This window comes from Melospiza georgiana, chromosome 1, assembly GCF_028018845.1.
Source record: "Melospiza georgiana isolate bMelGeo1 chromosome 1, bMelGeo1.pri, whole genome shotgun sequence".
NCBI classification, from domain to species: Eukaryota; Metazoa; Chordata; class Aves; order Passeriformes; family Passerellidae; genus Melospiza; species Melospiza georgiana.
Window position 1 is genome coordinate 24,369,270 of NC_080430.1, and position 20,592 is coordinate 24,389,861.

At 36.9% G+C, this 20,592-nt stretch overlaps 1 protein-coding gene across 1 annotated transcript; it reads right to left on the bottom strand.

Moving 5' to 3' along the window:
• Positions 1 to 529: 529 nt before the first annotated feature.
• HEPACAM2 (HEPACAM family member 2) lies at positions 530 to 20,504 on the bottom strand. The gene is made up of 9 exons (XM_058035809.1): positions 20,435 to 20,504; positions 14,579 to 14,929; positions 13,186 to 13,470; positions 7,342 to 7,638; positions 4,376 to 4,501; positions 4,271 to 4,295; positions 4,111 to 4,148; positions 2,753 to 2,826; positions 530 to 646 (listed from the first exon to the last, which is right to left on the bottom strand). Exons 1-9 carry the CDS (start codon positions 20,502 to 20,504, stop codon positions 530 to 532), a joined length of 1,383 nt encoding a protein of 460 aa, XP_057891792.1.
• Between the last annotated feature and the right edge of the window lie 88 nt (positions 20,505 to 20,592).

Genomic DNA, 20,592 nt, shown 5'->3' on the forward strand with positions numbered 1-20,592 from the left:
CCCAGCCAGGGTCTGGGAACTCCACAGAATGCTCCACACAAGAATGCTTTTGCTATAGAGACATTGCTTACTTAAGTATGTCTTTTAGTATTTCAGTGACTATTTTAACAACCACTGATGATTATTCAACTGGCCAGTTTCAACATTGCAAAAACCCCTGCTCTAACTCTACTTGGCACATGGCTGAGAGGTCTGGAGGCCATGCTACCAATTAAACTGCTTTGATTGAATATTTACCCTATTCAGCAGGAAGTGCTGATGCTTCAGTGCCCTAGTAAATTCAGTGGGAATTTTAATTTGAAGCTGAGTTTAAAGATCTCACTAACAAACCTGGTGTAATGAAACAACAGACGAGTCTTGAGGAAGAGTAGGGGATTGGATAGGAAATGGTGGAGGAATTAAGGTAACTTTTACCTTTCCTTCCATAATCCTCTCAGTGGAATCAAAAAAGGGCTACCAAAATGTAAATTGTTCTGGATGCAAAAGTATTTGTCTTTGAGCTACCACGTGAGTGAACACAGTCTGTAACTTACTGTTGGTGGTCTTGTTCTGGCTGCTCAGGAATGTGCTGAATAACTTCATAAACCGTACTTAGCATATCCTGGCCTGCGACAAAGTCAGGGCCAGGAACAGATTGACTTGAAACCTAAAACCAACAAAGTGTATTCCTACTGTAAGTACAAATATGAAAAGATTCAACAGAAATTAAACTGTTAATGTAACTTGTAATTTTTTAAACTTTTCATCAAAGTTTTGCTTGTGGATTGAATAGGAAATCTCTCCTAGTTTACATTTAATTTTCAGTAAGTTCTTGTCACATTAATAGTAAGGCAAGCATTAGTTTTAAATTCATTTAACCCCTTTAAAGATTTAGGATGCAGCTTTTGAATTTAATGCAGCAAATGCTTCATATTAATGTACCACAAGTCAAGAAAGGAACATTTAATAAAGAGAAAAGCAGGAGAACAAACAGGGCTTGGGTTCAGCATAAAATTCCCACTGGCCTGTCAAAGAGAGACAAATGCATGGAATTTCCATAAATCAAGTAATATTGGCTGTTCAGCACGTTAAGTATATTAATTTCCTCTTATTCATGACAACAGATTTACCTAGACTCTACATCCATAAGGAATTATCAGTCATTCTGCCTATACCCAACCTCCAGTTCTTCAATATCTACACTTTCTTATTTTCTCCTTTCTCTGCTGACTAAAATAAATCAGTGGATCAAATACTGGCTTTACCTGCAATCCTATACATTTGAGTAGCTGAACACAAATTAGTAGAGTTTCTCCTGTTTCTTGAAATTTTACTGGAAGTTATAGTAGATTTCATTGCTTGTACATCCATCCTGTTGTTCCTGGCACTGCTCTCTCCCTCCTGACCTACTAAGGCCCTGATCCTGCCAGAATGTAATATTGTGATATAATCAGCTTAAGGGATATAGAATCATAGAAGGTTTGGGTTGGAAGTCCCTAAAGATCATCCAGTTCCAACCCCTCTGCCATAGGCAGGGACATCTTTCACTAGGTCAGGTTGGTCACAGTCTAATCTGACTCTGAACACTTCCAGGGATGGGGCATCTGCAACTGAGACAACCTTCAGTTGCCTCGCCATCCTCACAAGTAAAGAATTTATTTAATCTAAATATACCCTCTTTAGTAATAAAATAATACTGAAGTGTGCTTAAGGCTGCGATGATCTAGGGCCTGATCTCCAAACTTAATAAGCCTCTTACTGGCAGAAACTGTAAAAGGAGCAGTTCAGCTGCTCTGTTTTCTAAAAGTCATTTATCTCTGCTGCTGTAAAAGTTTGCCCTCTCTACTAACATTTGCAGTAGCACTTTAGCCCTATAAATGTATATTTCAACTTCTAACTCCATCAGAGAAGATAAATTAATCTATGGCTGTTTTTTGACATGATGTATTATGAGTACTAATCATAAAAATAAATTAGGTGTGACAATGTGACCCTGTGACCATGCTTTACAAGCTCTCCCTTACCTGACCAGATCGATGCCCTCCAAAGTTACAAGATTACATTGCTGACAATTTTCCCTAGCAAAGAGAATGCCTTTCTTCTCTTTCCTCCCAGTTTTACCATTGTCCCTAAATTTTATGGCCCTGTTTCTGATTTCTTTTTGGTCCTTTTACACTATATCAGAATGGTCTCCAACTGCTATGCAGTAATGTCAGCAAAGACAATGCAAGGAAGCAGCAAATAATGCAGGATTTCTTTTCTGCTAGCGAAATTCCTATGCTTAACTCCTACCCTACAATACACAAAACCAACCAAATAATTTTGTGAAACACAGCCCAGACTTAGCTTACATTTACACTTTAAATAACTCCCTGAGACTTTTCTGCACTGCCAGGGCTGAATGTTGCATGAGCAGAAATATTAGGGTCAAGGGAGAAAATGGCATCAAAATAGCAGGCTTGCCTGTGTGACACAAGTGGCTACTTAACTACCCAACATTACTAATATTCTTCTAATATAGGGTAGTTGAATGGAGATTGCTGTACTTAGAGCTTGGTTATTCCTTATTCATTATGTTGATTATGAAGTACTGAACTAGTAACACAGGAAAGAAAGAGCAAATACTGGGTGAACACCAGCCATGAGTATGGTGTCATGCACACATCTGTAAAAAGCAACAGAAGCAAACCCACAGAAGGATTCTGGTACAGATATTTATTATAATTAGAGAAATAGAAGAGAAACTGTCTATTTATGATGTAAAATCACATACCCTAGAGCCACTGGTAAGATCTGGAAAAGTGATGAACTCATATATCCCAAAATCATCCAAAGCACTTTCATGTCCTGAAGTTAGAACAAAGATTTAAAAAAGAAGATGTAATATGAACCTGGAAAATAATGACTGGCAAGGTATTTTTTAAACACCTGAACACTGCTTATGTGATCTGCTTTAGACCACTTCCCTGCTGAGCTCCTAAACTGGTGTGGAGTGAGGCAGGACAGCAGCAGAGCTGGCGCTTGGTACTTGGTGATTTCCCACACCTTGGACCAACTGAGGAGCCTCTTGCTAACCTCAGCAACACTTCTGGTAGAGACATTCATACTCTCCATTCTGGAAGGCTAAAATGACCAATTTACTTTCATTTCCCATAGAAAAGAGGCTGAATAAATAAACTGAGCATATCTAAGTGTAGTGAAGCAGTACCATCTGAATGTTTTACAATTCTGAGAATAATAAAAGGGAACATGGTACCTATAGATGTCACGTTATTATTTGGGAGTTCAGATACACCTTATATTTAGGTATATTTAGGTGTAGTTAGTCTACCCTCCCACTGTCCAGGAGATGTGAGGCTCTTGGTTGTCTCTTGGGCATCATTCCACATCAAAGGTTACAGCACTAAAACCAATGATGAATTTCTATCCTTTGCTATGACTTTGATGGACTCTCTGTGCTCAGGTGAATGTCCTACCTTCCTAAGCTTCATATACTTCCCTCTAGTTGTGCATGTAGCAGCTTATGGTCTGCTCTGATGCTTTGGCAGAAAGGAATGGGAGTAAAAGTGATATCCTTCCAGAGGATGGCTGGTGTCTGGCATCTCCTACCTAGGATCAGGTGGGAAGCATAGTGGAGAGAAAAGAGGCAGTGAAAAAAACCACTCTGGGCCCTGATAACACAGAGAAAGGCAGTACAGAATATGATAGAAGGTTATATTTGTATACTGCAATGTCATTAACTCATGATTTTGATAACAACTGATGCCATGAGCATTTTCAGTTGTAATCCTCCTGTGGTGTATCACCTCTTACTGCTATCCCACAATAACACTGATTTGTCATATTGGTGACAACAGTGGAATACAGGTGTTCCAGTCCCAGAATACTGGGATTAATAGGTAGAATTCAAGACAGCAGTACATACTGCTATGAGCTCCAGGCATGAGCTAAACCCATGCTGACTTCTCATTTAGGTCTGATCTTAATTAAGCTATCATAGAGGTGTGCAACGCAACATAAAAACACACTTTTCTTCCTTTTATTTTATTTTTTTCTGTATTTTGTGATGCTCTTTTTCTTTTTCAGGAATGGACTTTGACCTTATGCTCACACTTATTTCATTAGCATTACCTGAAAATGCCTGTGCCTTTCTGTAATCAGCCTCTGCCCTAGAAAACATAAACACATTTCTCAGTTTGACGTCATAAGCCAAGGAATGAAAATTAATATGATAAAATGCAATTCTCTGGATGGAAAGTACTTTAAGATGTAAGATGAATTGTTTTTCTACCTGCTCTGTAGCTTCTGTTGTATCACTGAAAAGAAGAAAAAAAAATTATTCTTTTTGCTTCAAGGATCCAAAAGAAGAGCTGGACTGTGCTTAACTTTTACATACCTTTATGTGGCTGATACTTTTTCCATAGGAATAAAAAGGCCATAGCTAGGATCAAAAATAATGAAATTCCTGTTATTACTGCAAGAGAAGACAAAGATTTTCCTTTCTGGGCCAGCTTTTCCAACCCTGTGACAAAGAAGATGAGTACTGTATTTAGTTCCTTGTTCTTTATAATGTGCTACAATGACACTGAAAAATGCATCTTTTAAAATTATTCTGAAACTAGTAAACTTGCACAGAGATAGAAAACAAATACATAATTTGGGTCTTGATAATGGGTAATATTTCTTTTTCCCCACAGATCTGAACTGAAAAAGCAATGATATGCATATCAGAAAAGACTTCAAAGCAGATTAGAGCCTGGAGCTAAATGGTAGTCATTAATGTAAACCACAAATTACAGCATCAAAAAAAGAAAATGTATATTATAACTTGAGGTATAGAGGAACTGAATTACCAAAAAGGAAGTGAGAGAGCAACTTGTGCTAGATTGGAGAGAAATCCTCCTAACAGTTAGGAGCTCTAAAGTAGGAGAAGACAAAAGATCCATTTGATTTGTTGTAAAGATTTTTAGATCACTGACAGTCTGGTTATTTATCAAACTGCATCTGAAAGCAATTAATTATCACAGAATCACAGAGTCAGGCTGGAAACGACCTCTAAGACCATTAAGTCTAACCTATCAACAAAGATCAACATGGCACTAAGTTCTATGTCCAGTCATTCCTCAAACACCTCCAAGGATGGGGACTCCACCATACTGTTTGTATTTATTTCTAAATATATTAAAAATACTTCTTTCCTTTGCTCAAGTCTTTTTCTGGGATATGCATTAACAGGACTTTTCCATCAGGATATTCTGATACAACACATACACAAATTGCATATAATTACATACCTAGAAGCACATGGAAAACATTTGTAATGAATTTGCAAAGACAAGAATGTTAAAGTTAGGAAATGCCAGACGTATCTGCTTGTGCACTCTTGATTTCCTCCTTTTGCTCTGAATTGTGCAGAATTCATGTAATTAAAGGACAAGGCACAATCAATACAGGTAAATTAATGTTGCATATTTGCTAGTGCCAGATTTATTAGTACAATTGAAATGTGTATTATTCAGCTAGATGTGTTCCCAATAGTCAATGAACTCCTCTGCAGAGGGCTGCTTATATCTACTTAGACCTTTGTGTAATTCACTGGCATTGTGCTGGCTACATGTGCAGTGGTTTTCATGAAGATTAGATATGAAGATTTCTAGACAGATGTGTCCTAAAGATACGGGAAAATAAATCACTGCAATTTCACCAGTTTTTAAAATAGTCCCTCGGTGTACTGCTTTCCTTAGGAAGAAAAAGCCCAAATGCTGGAGAATCAGATGAGTCCTTAAAAATGTTCCTTGAAGTGAGTAATTTCAAATGTAGACTCAATAAATCACATCTCTATAGACATATCAGCACAGAAAACAAAGAAATGCTCTTTGCATGCATCTAACACACTCAAGCTGACTAAGCTTGAAAAGTGAGCAATGACAGGTGTACCTGAGATACCTCATCTTATTTTAGAATCTTGGCTGAAAATGGATAACAACTTAGTGCAACTACTGATATAACTGTAACTTATTAAAATAATTGTTTCCTAGATCATTTTTAGGATTAATTAGGCAGCTGTCCATAGCACCATATAGGTGAGTTTCTGTCCCATGGGCAAGTTGTGTAAGGTCTTCTGAAACATCAGAGTTCCTGTTGCTTCTGAAAATGGGGTTTCCAGTATTCTGAATGCCATAGTCCAGCCTCTGTATCTAGGATTATGGGGGTAAGGAAAAGGAATATGGACAATTTTCATAGTCTTTGCTTAGTATGTTTATTCACTTGCAATGTGAATTTAGCCTGAGCAGCATCACTGAGAATGAACTGTGTGTGAATTCATACCTCTTAGAATGAGCCAGTCCTGCTCTGCAAAGTGTAGCCTTGACATCTCCATTTAGTGCTTTTTGAATAAACACTCATCTAAAAGAAAATTGCTCCAGAGGGGGAAAATATATTTTTCTATTTTTAAATACACTAGAAAAAATGTTTTGATAAGATGTAAGTAAAATATTTGTAATTAGGAAATCTACTATTTTAAGTGCAATCAACCATGAAGCTGTGGAGTCTTCCCTCCTTTTTAGCCTTTGAAGGGAAATCTCAGCTAAATGTTACATGAACTTCCTGGAGAAATGTCATGTTTATTTCTATAAAAACATAGCTCTGATTGCATTTTCTTTCGCTAGTAACCACAATATTTAGTTTTTGAATGTGGTATTCTTACTATGAAATTGCAATATGTATTCCTCCCAGCATACTAAAAGCCCTGGATTCATGATGAATCAGTAAATAGCCTGAATCATGGACATATCTTCTTGTTTACCAAACTAACAAATTTGTTAGCTCTTTGCTCAGCCCACATGAAATTGCTTTGTTAAATTTTCTAACAGGCAATCTAGTAATTATTGTTGAACATTAATAGCATATGTGCCTTATCTGAAAACACTTGTATCCATCTGTATTGAGAAGAGACATCAGACTTCTTTGATATCTTGTTCTTTGCTCTATGCTTCTGGAGATTTTCTGAAAAACTGCTTTGTTGCTATTGAACACAATCATAGAGGAGATGAGGTTATACTGTAGGAGCAATGAAGGTATGTGTTCTTCAGAACCCAGCAATCAATCCAGAGGTTCATAAATATGACAAGGAAATTATTTACATGAACATTGTAATAAAATCCCACAAAATTTCAGTGTCTTAGTGGGTTGTGTTCCAAGCTGTGTCACACAGCAAAAACCTTATCCCACAGAATGTCCAAAAGCCCCTTTACCATATTCTTAGTGAGATGTAAATTTCAACACATATTCTAATAACCACTTCCTTTTTCTGGGGCATCCACTCGGATGTTACACTTTACAGCAGTAAGGTTACATTCTTACCTACAGACGTAACAACAACTGTGAAGTGAGTTTCATCTCGTTTCCCAGTCACGTTGTTAAAAGCACAGCACATGTAATCCATTGTCTTCTGGGCCACTTTATCAGATACAACTTCCAGATGGGGTCCATATTTGATTACTTGAGTGCTATTGTCATCCCTTTGAATCCATGAATAAGTATTTGGTGGGTTTGAATCTGCTGAGCAGTCAAACAGTACAACTTGTCCCACGTCCACTGTAAACACTGCCCCTATATTCAGACCTTTGTCTGATTTGACTCTAAGTCCATAAGGTCCATCTGCATTGGGGAAGAAAAAGAGAAATACAGTGAGAAAATGAAAATCAAAGTATATAATTAAAAATTAATCAGAAGTGTATCTCTAAAGCTAGAATATTTAAGTTAGACTAGCCTTTAGAATGGCTGGCATTCAGTTATTTCAATGAAAAGGCTTTATAACTGGATCTGTGCCAGGCTTAGCTCAGGCTACACCCACTTAATACTGGTCTAATTGCTGTTTAAGGAAAAAGCATGTGTCTATGTATTTTCAGTATGATAAAAAGAATGAAAACTGAAATCAGTTGGATTTCTATGAAGTAAAGGAGCATGTCTTCTTCAGGAGCATATTTGATTTCTACTTCAAAGCCAAACTTACTGGCATAACTAATTTCCCAACAAATTTAAAAGTGAAAAAATTGGCCTTGTAATGTTATCTTCACTGCAATAATTTACAGTACAAAAATTACTAAGGGAACTAACTTACAGGTATAATATTGAGTGGGGTGTGCCTTAGATGAATTCAGAAAAATTTTTCCATAAATGGCTGCCAGAATAAACTTTAACTTTCCCCCTATTTTAGTAGGTTTGTACTACTAAATAATATTTTAAATAATTAAATATTTTAAAATACTGAAATAATTACTACTGTAATTATGCTTTTTAAAAGAGCAAGTTATTGTACCGAAAGTTGTTTTTCTGAATATAATTAGAAGAAGCATATGTTGTTCTAAAGTCATGTGTTCATTACTCAAAAAATTGAGCAGATGAGTATTTTTAGTGCAATCTGCATAGGAAAATGAGAAGGGGAACAATATATTTAAATACTATAAGAATATTTCTCATGCTGTTTTTGCTCGAACATTTCAGATCATTGGGGCTTTTACATCTTTACACATTAAAATTATTTTTACAGTTACTTAAGTATAAGAATTTATGTAGAGAATATAATAATTAAGTATGCCTTATTAAATAGCTTTTTATAGTTTAAAAAACAAAACCAGAAACCCCTAATAATTTTAATGTTGTTGATTCCCTGAGGACTTGCATGAATAATCAAAAATGCACAGACCTAATATGACAGAGCAAAAGAAGAATATATATGCAGAGTATTCCTTTGTTAGGATCCCTGAAGATCAGTAAAGCTGTCTCTTACACAGTGGTGTAGCACAAAACAGGCACAGTGCTGTGCCCATTGCAGACAGTGGAATCTAGTAAAACTTCCACCTTCCTGTGGTTGTCTGGGAGAATTAAATGGGAAAATCCCTGCTACATGAAGCTGCATACTTGTATATTTCAGACTTTATTTCCCACCAGGAAATTCAGGACCATCTTAGAATGTTCTCTAATACACACTTCTATTTACTGTTTGCCTTTTTTAATGAGATTTATTTATTCTTCAAGAACACACCTAAGCCACCAGCACATAGCACAAACCAGGCCATTTTGTGTGCACCTCTGTGGTTTTTTTCTGTTTGTTCAGGCTTAGACAAGAGACCACAGATCACCACATATGACCTCAGTTTAGTTCACTTTTAAGTAAATATCTATATTTCACAACATAAACTTGTCAATCTTTTAATTTTCTCTATTTATTTCCTAGGGGTAAGCTTTTTGCAGTCTCATTTTAAGGAATGGCCAACATCACGCATAATATTTTCTTGGGAAATGCAATACAAACTCACTTCAGCATGAATTAGTGCTGCTCCAACCTACATTGCAGTGGCCACTCTGAAGAATCATGGCTTTTCTTTTCACAAGTTCTAGATGCTGGGCTGCTTCCTCACAGGCTCTGCAGCTCCTGAGTAATTTGGTTTATTGTCTCCAAGAGCCAGCTGGACCTGTAATGACCATTTCTGTGAAGTACAGACCTATACCCCAGTCTTTTGGCTTGGCTGGCCTCACTTGAGTTGCATGTTTCTGTGGAAGGGGAGCTTGTCACAGGGGCTCACCTCTTATGGGTATTTACTTCCCTTTTTTTCAGATCTGAAAGGAGAAGGCATGTACTGGCCTTTGATGTTTTTCATAAATGAATTAAAGACCCTCACAAACTATGTATAGGCAGGAACTTTTTTTTTTTTTTTTTTTTTTTTTTTACTTTTCAGAGCAATTCAGTGGTTCTTCCAATCCAATTCTCCCTTCTTAGGTGAATTCTCTTTTATTTTCACAGGTAATATGACTTAGATATGTGTTAACAGAGATTATTGGTAAGAATAGCTGACTGGTTTACATGTTCTCCTCACTGTAGTGGGTGGTTTGCCACAGTCTGCAAAAGAATTAGAACTGAGTTCTGCTTTTTTATCAGTATCATAACTGTGCAGCATAAAGAGATAACACTGAGAACTATATTTTAATGGAAGCTGCGAGTTGAAAGAAATCATTATACAAACACTGACAAACACTGGCTGGGAAAGTAAGTTGGAAAAAACCAGAGGGGTTATCTTAAGAAATAGCCAAATCTTGGCAAAATCTGAAAAGTGACATTCCTTGCTGAAGTCAACACAAGGATTGGGTAACACTTCTGTTTTGCCTGGAGCAATATTTTGCCTCTCCTGGGCATTGTATACATCAAGGTCTCTAAACAATGGGTAACTAACAGTTAGACACAGCTTCAAGGATGATTCTGAAAAGTAGGCAATTAACCATTCTCTCACTAGTACTAAGTATATTCTATCTTTTGGAAGACTTGAGGAAGAAAATTCCACTTAGCCTTCTGAGTTTAACTCCATCAACACAGTACAACAGTGTCTGCTGCAGCCTACAGGAAAGCAGCTTCTTCCAGTCTTGAAATAATTTGTTTCTGAGTCACATCACTGCAATAGCCATGTTCCAGGCTGCATTATCATCATAATTAATGGAGAAGCAGGACAATATTAATAAGACATGAATTAAAAACCACTTTTCATACCCAGTAACAACCCACAATAACAGCCTTCATGGATCCCTCAGCTCTATTTTCCCTTTCCAGTATTGCTCTCTACAGAAGACTGCCTCTTGTCTCAATAAAACCAGTTAACTAAATGATGTGTAAAAGAATAAATCAATCTTTCTGAGTAACAATTTACTGCTCCATGGGAATATTTCCAATTGCTCCCATCACTACGAGACAGGTGCAGTTTCCAAGCAGATGGCAGGTATTTACTGTGAGCGACCTTTTCTTTATCACCTCCAATAACTCCCCCACAGCAATGACATATGGCAGAGAGAGATCCTGGGGCCTGTTCTGGATTGTTATTGACAACTGGGAGCTGGGAGACAAAGTACTTCTGCAGGCAGAGGCTGAACCAAATTAGGTGACTTCATATAGCTCAGGAAGTAAGACCCCAACTCCCATCACTAACTTGGATATAGAGACTTTAAATATCACAGGTATCTGAAGTCTTTCAGCATTGCATTGTTTGCTCTTAATATCTTTTTTTAAGCTGTTATATTATGCACAAAGCAAACCCTCCGTTCTGATGAAGGACATTCAGAAAATGCATATAACAATAATATTTACACACACAGAAAAAAAGTGAATCTGACAGTTTTTGATAAAGGTGTATATCACAACCATTTAAACAGCAGAAGATACAAGAAATGCAGACACTTAAGTAACTTTGAGATTTTAAAATTCTGGTAAACAGTAGGTCAAAAACAGGTTTCTAGTTTAGAACTTAGATTTTTCAATTTACTGAAAAATGCATGCAATTGAGTGAGGAAGAAGGGGGGAAGCAGTACCAGAGCTGGGACTGAAGGGCACACACGTTGTCAGAGAAAGTGTCCCAGACACCTGCCAGTGCCATCAGTGCTTTGGAGACAATCCCATGTGTAACAGGTCAGAAATTCAAATCTCACATGAGCTGTGCAACAAACAGAGCTGTCTGAAAGGTAACAAGGGCGGCAGATGCTTTTCTAGTCTGCCCCTACTTCATTGCACGGGAAGAGGCTGTCAGGATGGATACAATGTCCCAAGCTCTGTGTAGGTACTTTTTGAAGACAGATCTGTATAAGGCCAATTCACACCTCATTAAAGTGAGAAATGCAGTAGAGGAGCTGCATTCATACACCTTCAGGTCTCATTCTTAGGACTTCAAGCACAAAAGTGAGCTGAGATTGTGACTCTACAAAAGCAGGCATATAAAAATGTGCTACCTCGAGGAAAGAATGTGATGGATTTTTTTTTTTTTTAATTACAATAATGATAAGTTAAAGCTCTATCAGTGCTGGTTATTTCCTTGTTTACCATGATTCCTCTGTCTAATGAGATGGAAGCTCAATTAATATTTGCCCTGTTTAGGACTCCGCAACTGCTTCTTCATTTTCAAGTCTGCACTGCTGTCAATTTTATAAGCTCATATCTAACAATGTTCTTGTTAATCTTTTTTAATTTAGGCAGTCCTTTTCTCTTCTCCTGGTGCAGTGTGGAGACCCACCCGCTCCTCCAATACTTTAGATGGAAGTCATCCCCTTATGCAATGAATTCTTCAAGTTATAACAAAAATCTCTGAACAATAGCAGAATAGACAATCAGAAATGAAAGGAGATGAAAGGAGGAGGAGGAAAATATAAGAGGTAAAGATGTAAGAGATGTAGGTTCTGAATACGTTGGTAGTGCAATCATAACAAGTTGAGCATAGGCTGCCTACCAGCTGCCAGCTGCCACAAAAGCAGGAAAAAGCTGCAGAGGAAAGCAGGAATGAGCACCAGCCCTTGGCAGGACAGGAATTCAGTTCCAGTCTTTGCAGTGTCCCTTCCAGACTGGGCCATGGGGCAAACTGGCTATATCTGAATAGGACTGGTGACAAAGTAGGTCCCGGCCTTTCAAATTTCAGCTCTCCTCTGAGAAGGATAATTTGACCCCTGAGGACATGAGGATTAGAGCATAGCAGGTGACATATGTATACCATGTGCTACTTGAAAACAGTGGAGGCACTGGGAATTCCTGAGATGGATCAAAATGAGAAGGCTCTAAGATTTATTTTCTAATCAATCTTGATCTTATCAGCAGAAGTTCATGGTTTTTATTCTCTGAAAGGCATGCCCATTTATTTTTTACTAGCAAATCTCATCCCAGCTCTATTACTCTGTCAAAGTCATTCAGTCCTCCTATTTAATGTCATGAATGAACTTCATTGAGATACTGCCTATCCTCTTTCTGGAGCCATTAATGGAAGTATTAGAAAAGACTGGACTTGAAATGATCTTGAGGAAACCCACTAATACCAGTTCTTCAGCCTGGTACTTCCTGTGCTTAGCTTTTTGATACTATTTGGTGTCTTCATTTATAACAACATTTTCATGTATAATGATCTCATTATTTTTTTCTTTTGAGTCACATCTGAAGACATCATTGGAAATTTTGAAGTTTCTATTTGAATTCTGCAATTGAGACTGATCTTTATGACTACACAACACTAAATAATTTTATGATCCCGTCTTAAGTTAGAGCTATTACAAACAAGCTCATTTTGAATGCAAGCTCACATACAATGTTGACTCCACTGTTTTCTGCCTGTTTTCATATTTTGAGGCACTCCTTCCAGCAAAATCATTCATACAAAGATAATAATTAATATTTCATATACTCACAATATATGGTTGGCGCAATTATCTCACTTTCCATTGCACTGACAGGGTTAGATACCAGACAGCTGTAATTCCCAATGTCTTCTTTTACTGCAGGAACAATGAGAAGTGTAGCATTGTTTGATGAAAAGATATAATTAGGGCCAGCATGAAGACGCTTCCCATTTTTCATCCACTGGTAAACTACCCTTGTACCTCTATCCACAGTACATTTTAGGGTAATATTCCCTACATACTCCACTACTCCTGAAGATGGTTCAGTATGTACAGTTGGCTTTGTGACTGGAACTGTAAAATAAAGAGATGTGAAGAGTTGTTAAAGTGACAATCCATTATATAACAGTCTTCATGGTCAAGGTGATTCAAATAGCAACCATCAATCTTTCTCTAAATTACTAATATTTAACCTTTAAGTGTACTTATCTCTTAAATGCACTTAAAGGTTAAAAGGGAAGACATATTCTCAGCTGGTGACTGTAAGAATTGTATATAAATAAATAAATATAAATGGTACATAAATAAATAAAACCAGACTGTTTATAATCCTGGTAATAGGATGAAGTCTTCAGTCATGTGTACCACGGCCTCTTGCCTCATACACAAGTCACTGAGTCCACAGAAATGAAAAGAGCACAAAGCATGACACTGCTCACCGTGTGTGACCTCAGCATGATGCCAACAGCTTTGCCCACACTGGGCACCACTGAAATCAGGGCAACCTGTCATGAGGATGTCTGCAGATTGGGATGGCTTTGGGAGTTAAATGGCACCTACAACTTTGTCACCTCAAGATGTCATTCATCTCATTCCTTCCAACCCTGAACCCTTCAGTTACAGGATTCCCTCTGTATAATCCAGAAATTACAGAAGCCTGCTGCCATCCTTTTAGATAATTCTTTTCCAGTTTTTTTTTTAAAGTCCCCAATACAAAGAGCAGAGGCTAAAGAGGGAAATTCAGTAAATTTATGAATTCAGATCTGGGCTTCTTTTATAGACTACAGCCACCAGCAAAAGTCAACAGCTCCTCTTTGTTACAGGAGGTAAAGTTGTTCAGGGAAAAAGACTATTTGAAATTCAATGCATCCTCGTGATAGCACAGCAGAAACTTATGAAATTTTATTTTTTGTCTAATATCTAATATCATCTTAAATGTTTCTATGCCTCTTCAGATTTTTACTTATGATATAGAAACACCAGTCAATATATTAATTTTCTTTAAAGATGACATATTTTTGTATTCCCTCCACCAGCAGTAGAAAAAAACATAATTGTATGCATTTTTTCATGTATGGTTTCATTAAATGAGACACCATTGCAACTGGATACTAAGAACCAGGACTTCAAAACTATAGTAATTTTATTTTCAAAATGAAGATACTATCTTTTACTAACTTACCATCAACAGCTACTTGAATCTTTTGACTTGCAGCTATGGTCCCATTTCCACGGACATTGACTTTTACAATGTAATTGCCTTCATCACTGAGATGCAATGGGTTAATCCTCAAAGATGCATTCGGTGGCATAAGGGTAAACTTGTGTTGGTATTCCAAGTCTGGAATTACTCTTTGATTTACAGAGCCAAGCAAATATTTTGGATTACTTTGAGACCTCTCAAAAAGCCAAATTATCTGGATTTCAGAAGCTGTAGCATTGAAATTGTAGTCAACAGAAAGATGAAGTGGTTGCCCCTCAATACCATGAATGGTATGAGATGGTACTGTCAATTTCAAGGCAGAACAAATCCCTGAATAAAAATGAAAGAACAAACAAATAAACAAACCCAAACCACAAATGGAAACCCCAAAGAACTCAAATGAGAAATTTTCACAGTGAAAAAACTCTCTAGGCTAAAACTTACATTTTTTTTGTCTGGTTATAATTCAGTTTATAAGTATGAAAGGGGAAAGAGCTCATTCACCTTGGTGAAGCTGGATCTAACTACAGAGCTCTAGCCTCATATTATACAAAAAGCCAAAGGAAGGATCTTTTACTGATGAAAGTTTGACAAAAATGAGATAATGTACATTTACCTTAATGTATAAAATATGTTCCCTTTAAAATGTTTCGTATTTCTAGGTCTTACATTGTCTAACACTCTTGGATTGTAAACTGAGATTTTATGATTTTTTTTCTGGGTTGGTTTGGCTGCAGAGGAGCTTCTTAGGTACTCTGCCAGTTACACTAAGAAACTGACTGAAAATCTGACAAGCAGCACTTTCATGAATTCTGACTAAAACTATATATAATTATTATTGCTGACTGCTCTGTACCTGTAAGACTAAATTGAAGAAACAATATAAGGCTTGCAAAATTCAAGTATTCTAGTCTTAGGAAATTGCCAGAATTAAGCCCTACTGTTGATATGCACAAAAGTGAAATTTGCAGCCACATGATAAATTCTGTTTTTTAAGAATTCTGTCTGTGTTATGGTGCAAAAAGGCCACTCCTTGGTTAATCACTGTCTTTCCAATACATTTTTTAAAATAATTTTTTCTTGTGCTGGCCTAAGACATATTTATAGAACACTATTAAAGCTTTAGTCTTGGAACTAAGTGATTGATTTTCACATTAACTTTTCCACAGCACTCATGAGAACAGCATTGATGTAAAGAATTGACATTAATGAACTGACCTCACAACACCATTTTAACTGATAGGACTTTAGAGATGAAGAATTTAAGCCCAGAGAAAATTAACCACAAAAATACAGACTCATTTTGGATGATCAATTTGAAATATAAAGGATACGATTTTTCAAAATACATATAAAAATATTTTGGTATGTTCAAGATGCAACTCCAACTGACTCTAGTTGCAGGCTTAATTGCTCAGATTTGTGACTGCAGGTGGTAAAATAAAACCTAGGAAAAAAGCAACCTCTTATAAGCAAGAAATGTAAAAACTGTGATGTAAACAATTCATCTGCTACTGCATAAGAACACACTGGAGACTGAGAACACAGTGCCCTGGTTAGCATGCAACACTTTCACCATGCACCATCTATCCTTTTCCTGCTAATGATCACTTTTGGTTGGACTTGATGATCCTTGAGGTCCCTCAAACCTGAGATTCTGTGCTTCTTGACATGCTTCCAATTTCCTGTAATGAAAAAGTAACTTCTCAGCTGACGTACATGGAATGTATTTCTTATTTCTACCTGGAAAGAGCTGAGTGGGTAGGGAATAGCAGAAGGAGCAATGTATGTAAAATATGTGACTGTGCTCACTAATATAATGCAGAGTTAACTTTGTTTCTTACATTTCCTACTTTCATCTCATTATTCTTTATGACAGAAATTGTTAAAGGTTCCTTTATGTCTAATTTCCTAGGATATGTGACAGAAAAAAAAATCAATTCAGTAGCATAATATGGTATCTGTAAATGTCTTTTGGGTTAGAATAATCGAATTTCAGTGCACAGTTGTTTGCCATGAGGTAATGGCAAAGCAAACTTGTTGGGGATGAGGGTGGGGACACAAAAAGGGAGTGGTGGTTACAGATGCAGCAGTAATGCCAGTAATTAATGTCAGAGCTACTCTGGAGTGTGAGTAGTCTGGCTCATGGGTAGCCAGCATGCTGTACAGAATCTGCCCCAAAGAAGTAATTTTGTGGCTGGTTCCCTTTTCATAAAGCTGAGCAATATTACACTCAGCTAAAGATAGCTCACAGCATTTCTGAGGGCACGGCAGGGCAGCCAAAGGAAAACACTGCAGAATACTAACAGGGAAATACAGAAAGACAGTGAAATCCTTTGACAGAAAGCCTGGCAAACCCCCATTAATGGGGCTAAGGAGGAAGCAGACAGAGGGCTTCAGGCTGCAGGGACTTTAATTTGCAAAGGACTGGCTGGGGTTCAGCTGAGATAGGAGGAGAACAGGGTAAAAAAAAGAGGAAGAGTGTAGAAAAAATGTGGAGTGGCTTAAGTGGAGGATACATAGGACATAGATGTTTACATGCTTAACTTTCTAGATGAAAAACCTAAACCAGCTGATGCACATCAAATTGAAGCCTGCTCCTCTACCCCTTTTAAAAAGTATTTGTACCCTATTACTCTTGCAATTTTCTGACACTGCACAACCCTTCAAGGCTTGCTAGACTCTGGTTAACAGGACACATTAAGTATTTTTGTTGGTTATTCTAACACTTCTCAGATGTTAATATGTTCCCTGACAACATAACAGTAAAAATCAGATTTAAACTGCTCTTGTCCACTTTAAAAAGAAAGATAGTAATTCCTCAGTAGAATCCTTCATGAAATATTTAATGCTAGAGATCTATTTCCTATAACCTACCAATTATTTAACTACCCATTTCAATTTTTAGATCAACTGGAATAAAGTCAAACACATCTCTCAAACACAGAGAGATCTGTAATTAAAAGATCTGTCCCTATACTTACTCATTTTTTATGTATGATGCCGTTCAATTTTTGGGTTTATTTAGCTGTCAATAGGTGATTGTGTTGTTGGACAATATGCCAGTTAAAGAAGTAGTGCAATCATAAAATATGGAAAACAAAGAATATTTCTCAAAGATCTGTTAATGCAAAAACTTAATATAACCTAAGCAGGTCTTGTGAGCACCAGGATAACTGGGACCACCAGTATGGAAAGTAACAGCATAACAGAGTAATGAAAACAGAATCAGGGCTGGAACTGATTCTGTACCTTCATAGCAGCTAAAACCTGTTGGAATAGAAACTGCAAATTAACTTTGTTCTACTTGATTTACAAAATTTGCTCTGTGTAGTGTCTTGGAAAGACATTTTGACATCTGCAAGTAAGGAAATTCTTTTAGCTGGGACCAGAGGTGGTGAAGGCAGAAAGCCCATTTTCTCCCCAGCCCCTTCAGGAGTGGCTTTGGATAACTCCAGTTCTTGTTGCTCTCTCTGGCTTTGCTGGGGTGATTTTGTGGAGTGCCAGCATCCCACAGGAGCTTCCCCATGGCTGGAGGGGCAAGGGAGAAGGCAGGCTGAGACTGGGGCAAGTTATTAGATAATGGTGCTCTGTCAAAGGCAAGGGTTTTACAGTGATGGAAATATTCCAGTCTTAGCAAGAGATCATGTCTTCTGCAGTCTGGAATATTCTTTATTGAGAGGGCTATCCTCTCCACCAAAAGTGTTGTCAGGCATTAGAATGGGACACCCAGGGAAGTGGTAGAGTCATCTCCCTGGGGATACTTCAAAGATGCAGATGTAGCACCCAGGAACATGCTTTAATGGAGGAATTTGCAGTGTTAGGTTTATGGCTGGACTTGATGCTCTTTAGGGTCTTCCCTGACCTAAAGGGTTCTATGATTCACTTGTAGTAGACTAATTTTGATTTTTAATTTAAACTGGAGACTGTTATGACTAATCTTTAAATTAAAGTTAATAGCAAAATCAAGCCAATGTGTCAAACTAAATTCATATTTTTCAGGCCCAAATCCCATAACATTCAAGCCTATGCCTACTGCTTCACAAATATAATACACTTTCCCCCCCAAGATGATGAAATTCCAAGATCTGACTTTTGTATAATGATTGTAAGGGCTGTACCACAACGACCTCCATTTGGAGCTCAGTGATCTATGCTTTGCTTCCATTTCACATTTCTATCATCAGTATTAGCAAGCACAACAGAATTGTTGTTGACATAAAACAAGGGCTGCAGTTTTAGTTTAAATAAAAAACTATGACATAACTTTTGAGTTTATGGCATAAACTGAAACCTGCTTAGCGAGATTTTAGGATTCTCAGAATTTAACATGCACATCTCCTTGTCAAAGTGAGTTTGGATTCTCAACTGCTTTTCACCAGTGTTCATTTAGCCCTTCAGCTCTCCTAAACTTGGTGCAAAATGTCACTAGATCAGTGAAATATATATTTTTCCCCCATTTTACAAGTCTGTTAATTTATGGAATAAAAAACCCCAAACAACCCAGATGTAAGGTCCAGAAAAGCTGTAATTTCTATAATGGAAAATTTGGGAATATTCTTCCCTAGACTGGGATTTTTCCCCAAGAAAAGGTTCCACTGAGATTTGTTACAGGATTTAATTTCATTTACTGAGGTAAATGACTTTAGTGGCTTTTGTGTCATATCTCCAATGCACCAGATTTCACCATGATATGAAGTATGGGCACCACATTTCCTTCACTAGAAAATGTGAATATCTGGGTAAGGATGTTAGGCTTCATGGTGAATGAACCTGTACTCTAAGCACTCTGTTTGCATGACAGTAACTCTTGCAGGATTTTAATGAAATATATCCAATAAAGTGGTAAAGTAGACAAAGCACAAAATCACTGCTTTTTATCAACCAAACATTTTTCATTTTTAAAGAAGAGATCTGATAATCATCATATAAAACATCAATCATTATGAAGCCAAAAGTCTTGAAAAAGTTTTGAGCTCAAAATCAAGGAAACTAGGTGACTCTATAATAAGCTACAACTGTGAGGTTCACAAAGAAGATAAAAGTTATTCCTATACATGAAGGATTAGAGGATGCACTACATTTGTAATATTATGTATTTCCTCAGTTGACATTTACAAAACCAATTAAATATAGAAAAAGGTAATTACAGTAGTTTGTAGAAATAAGCTTATCTAACATTTGATTACAGGATATTTCTGTCAAAGTACATAGAACATCTATTTTTTATCCATTGCATGCCCATATAAATGCACAAATAAATGCACACTTACAAAAACTGCACACAGACACCAAACAAACACACTATTAATGGGGAGATATTCTTCAGCTGACCAAAAGCTTCATTTAGTTTCAATACCAATTACATTTAGATGTTACACATAAATTAATTAATAGTAAAGAAGTGAAAAAGAATGTTTCAGGGCTGTCTCAGTAAATTTTTAAACAAGTGTGTAACAGCTTCTGTATAATCTTTAGTTTAGAACCTGTCCAGCCTTGTTAAAAAGAACACACAATGTATATGTTACTCAATAAAATGTAATAGTATGTATTTAATCAATACTCATGTTTTTATATGTAGATTATGAGTATTTAACCAATACCAAGTTTTACACAGAGATTATGTATAGCACTCATTTTTGTTCAGCTGCTAAAACTTTAGCTTCACCAATAAAACAAAGTGCCACTATCTGATAAAAAGCTTCTAGGCTACCTTTCTGAAATCAAACATCTGACAATACAACAGAAACATCTTTAACTTTATAAAGACAAATCTAATGGAACCAACTCACATTTCCACAATGACAACCAGGTATAATTCATACTGTATCTTACCTACAAGCAGAAAATATATTTTGCACTGTAAGTCCCAAAAGAAGTTGGCTAAAGGGCTCCATGAAAGCATCCTGTCCCACACAAATGCCACCCTCTCAGCACTGAGCCGGGGCTTGGACCTGCAGCTGCTGGTTTATTTGCTAGGGAAATCAGCAATG

Coding starts and splice junctions, on each gene's coding strand:
- HEPACAM2 (XM_058035809.1), bottom strand. CDS start 20,504: ATGCTTTCATGGAGCCCTTTAGCCAACTTCTTTTGGGACTTACAGTGC. Junction 13,471..14,578: donor GATTCAAGTAGCTGTTGATG/GTAAGTTAGTAA, acceptor TTTATTTTACAG/TTCCAGTCACAAAGCCAACT. Junction 4,502..7,341: donor AGTTGTTGTTACGTCTGTAG/GTAAGAATGTAA, acceptor TCTTTGTCACAG/GGTTGGAAAAGCTGGCCCAG.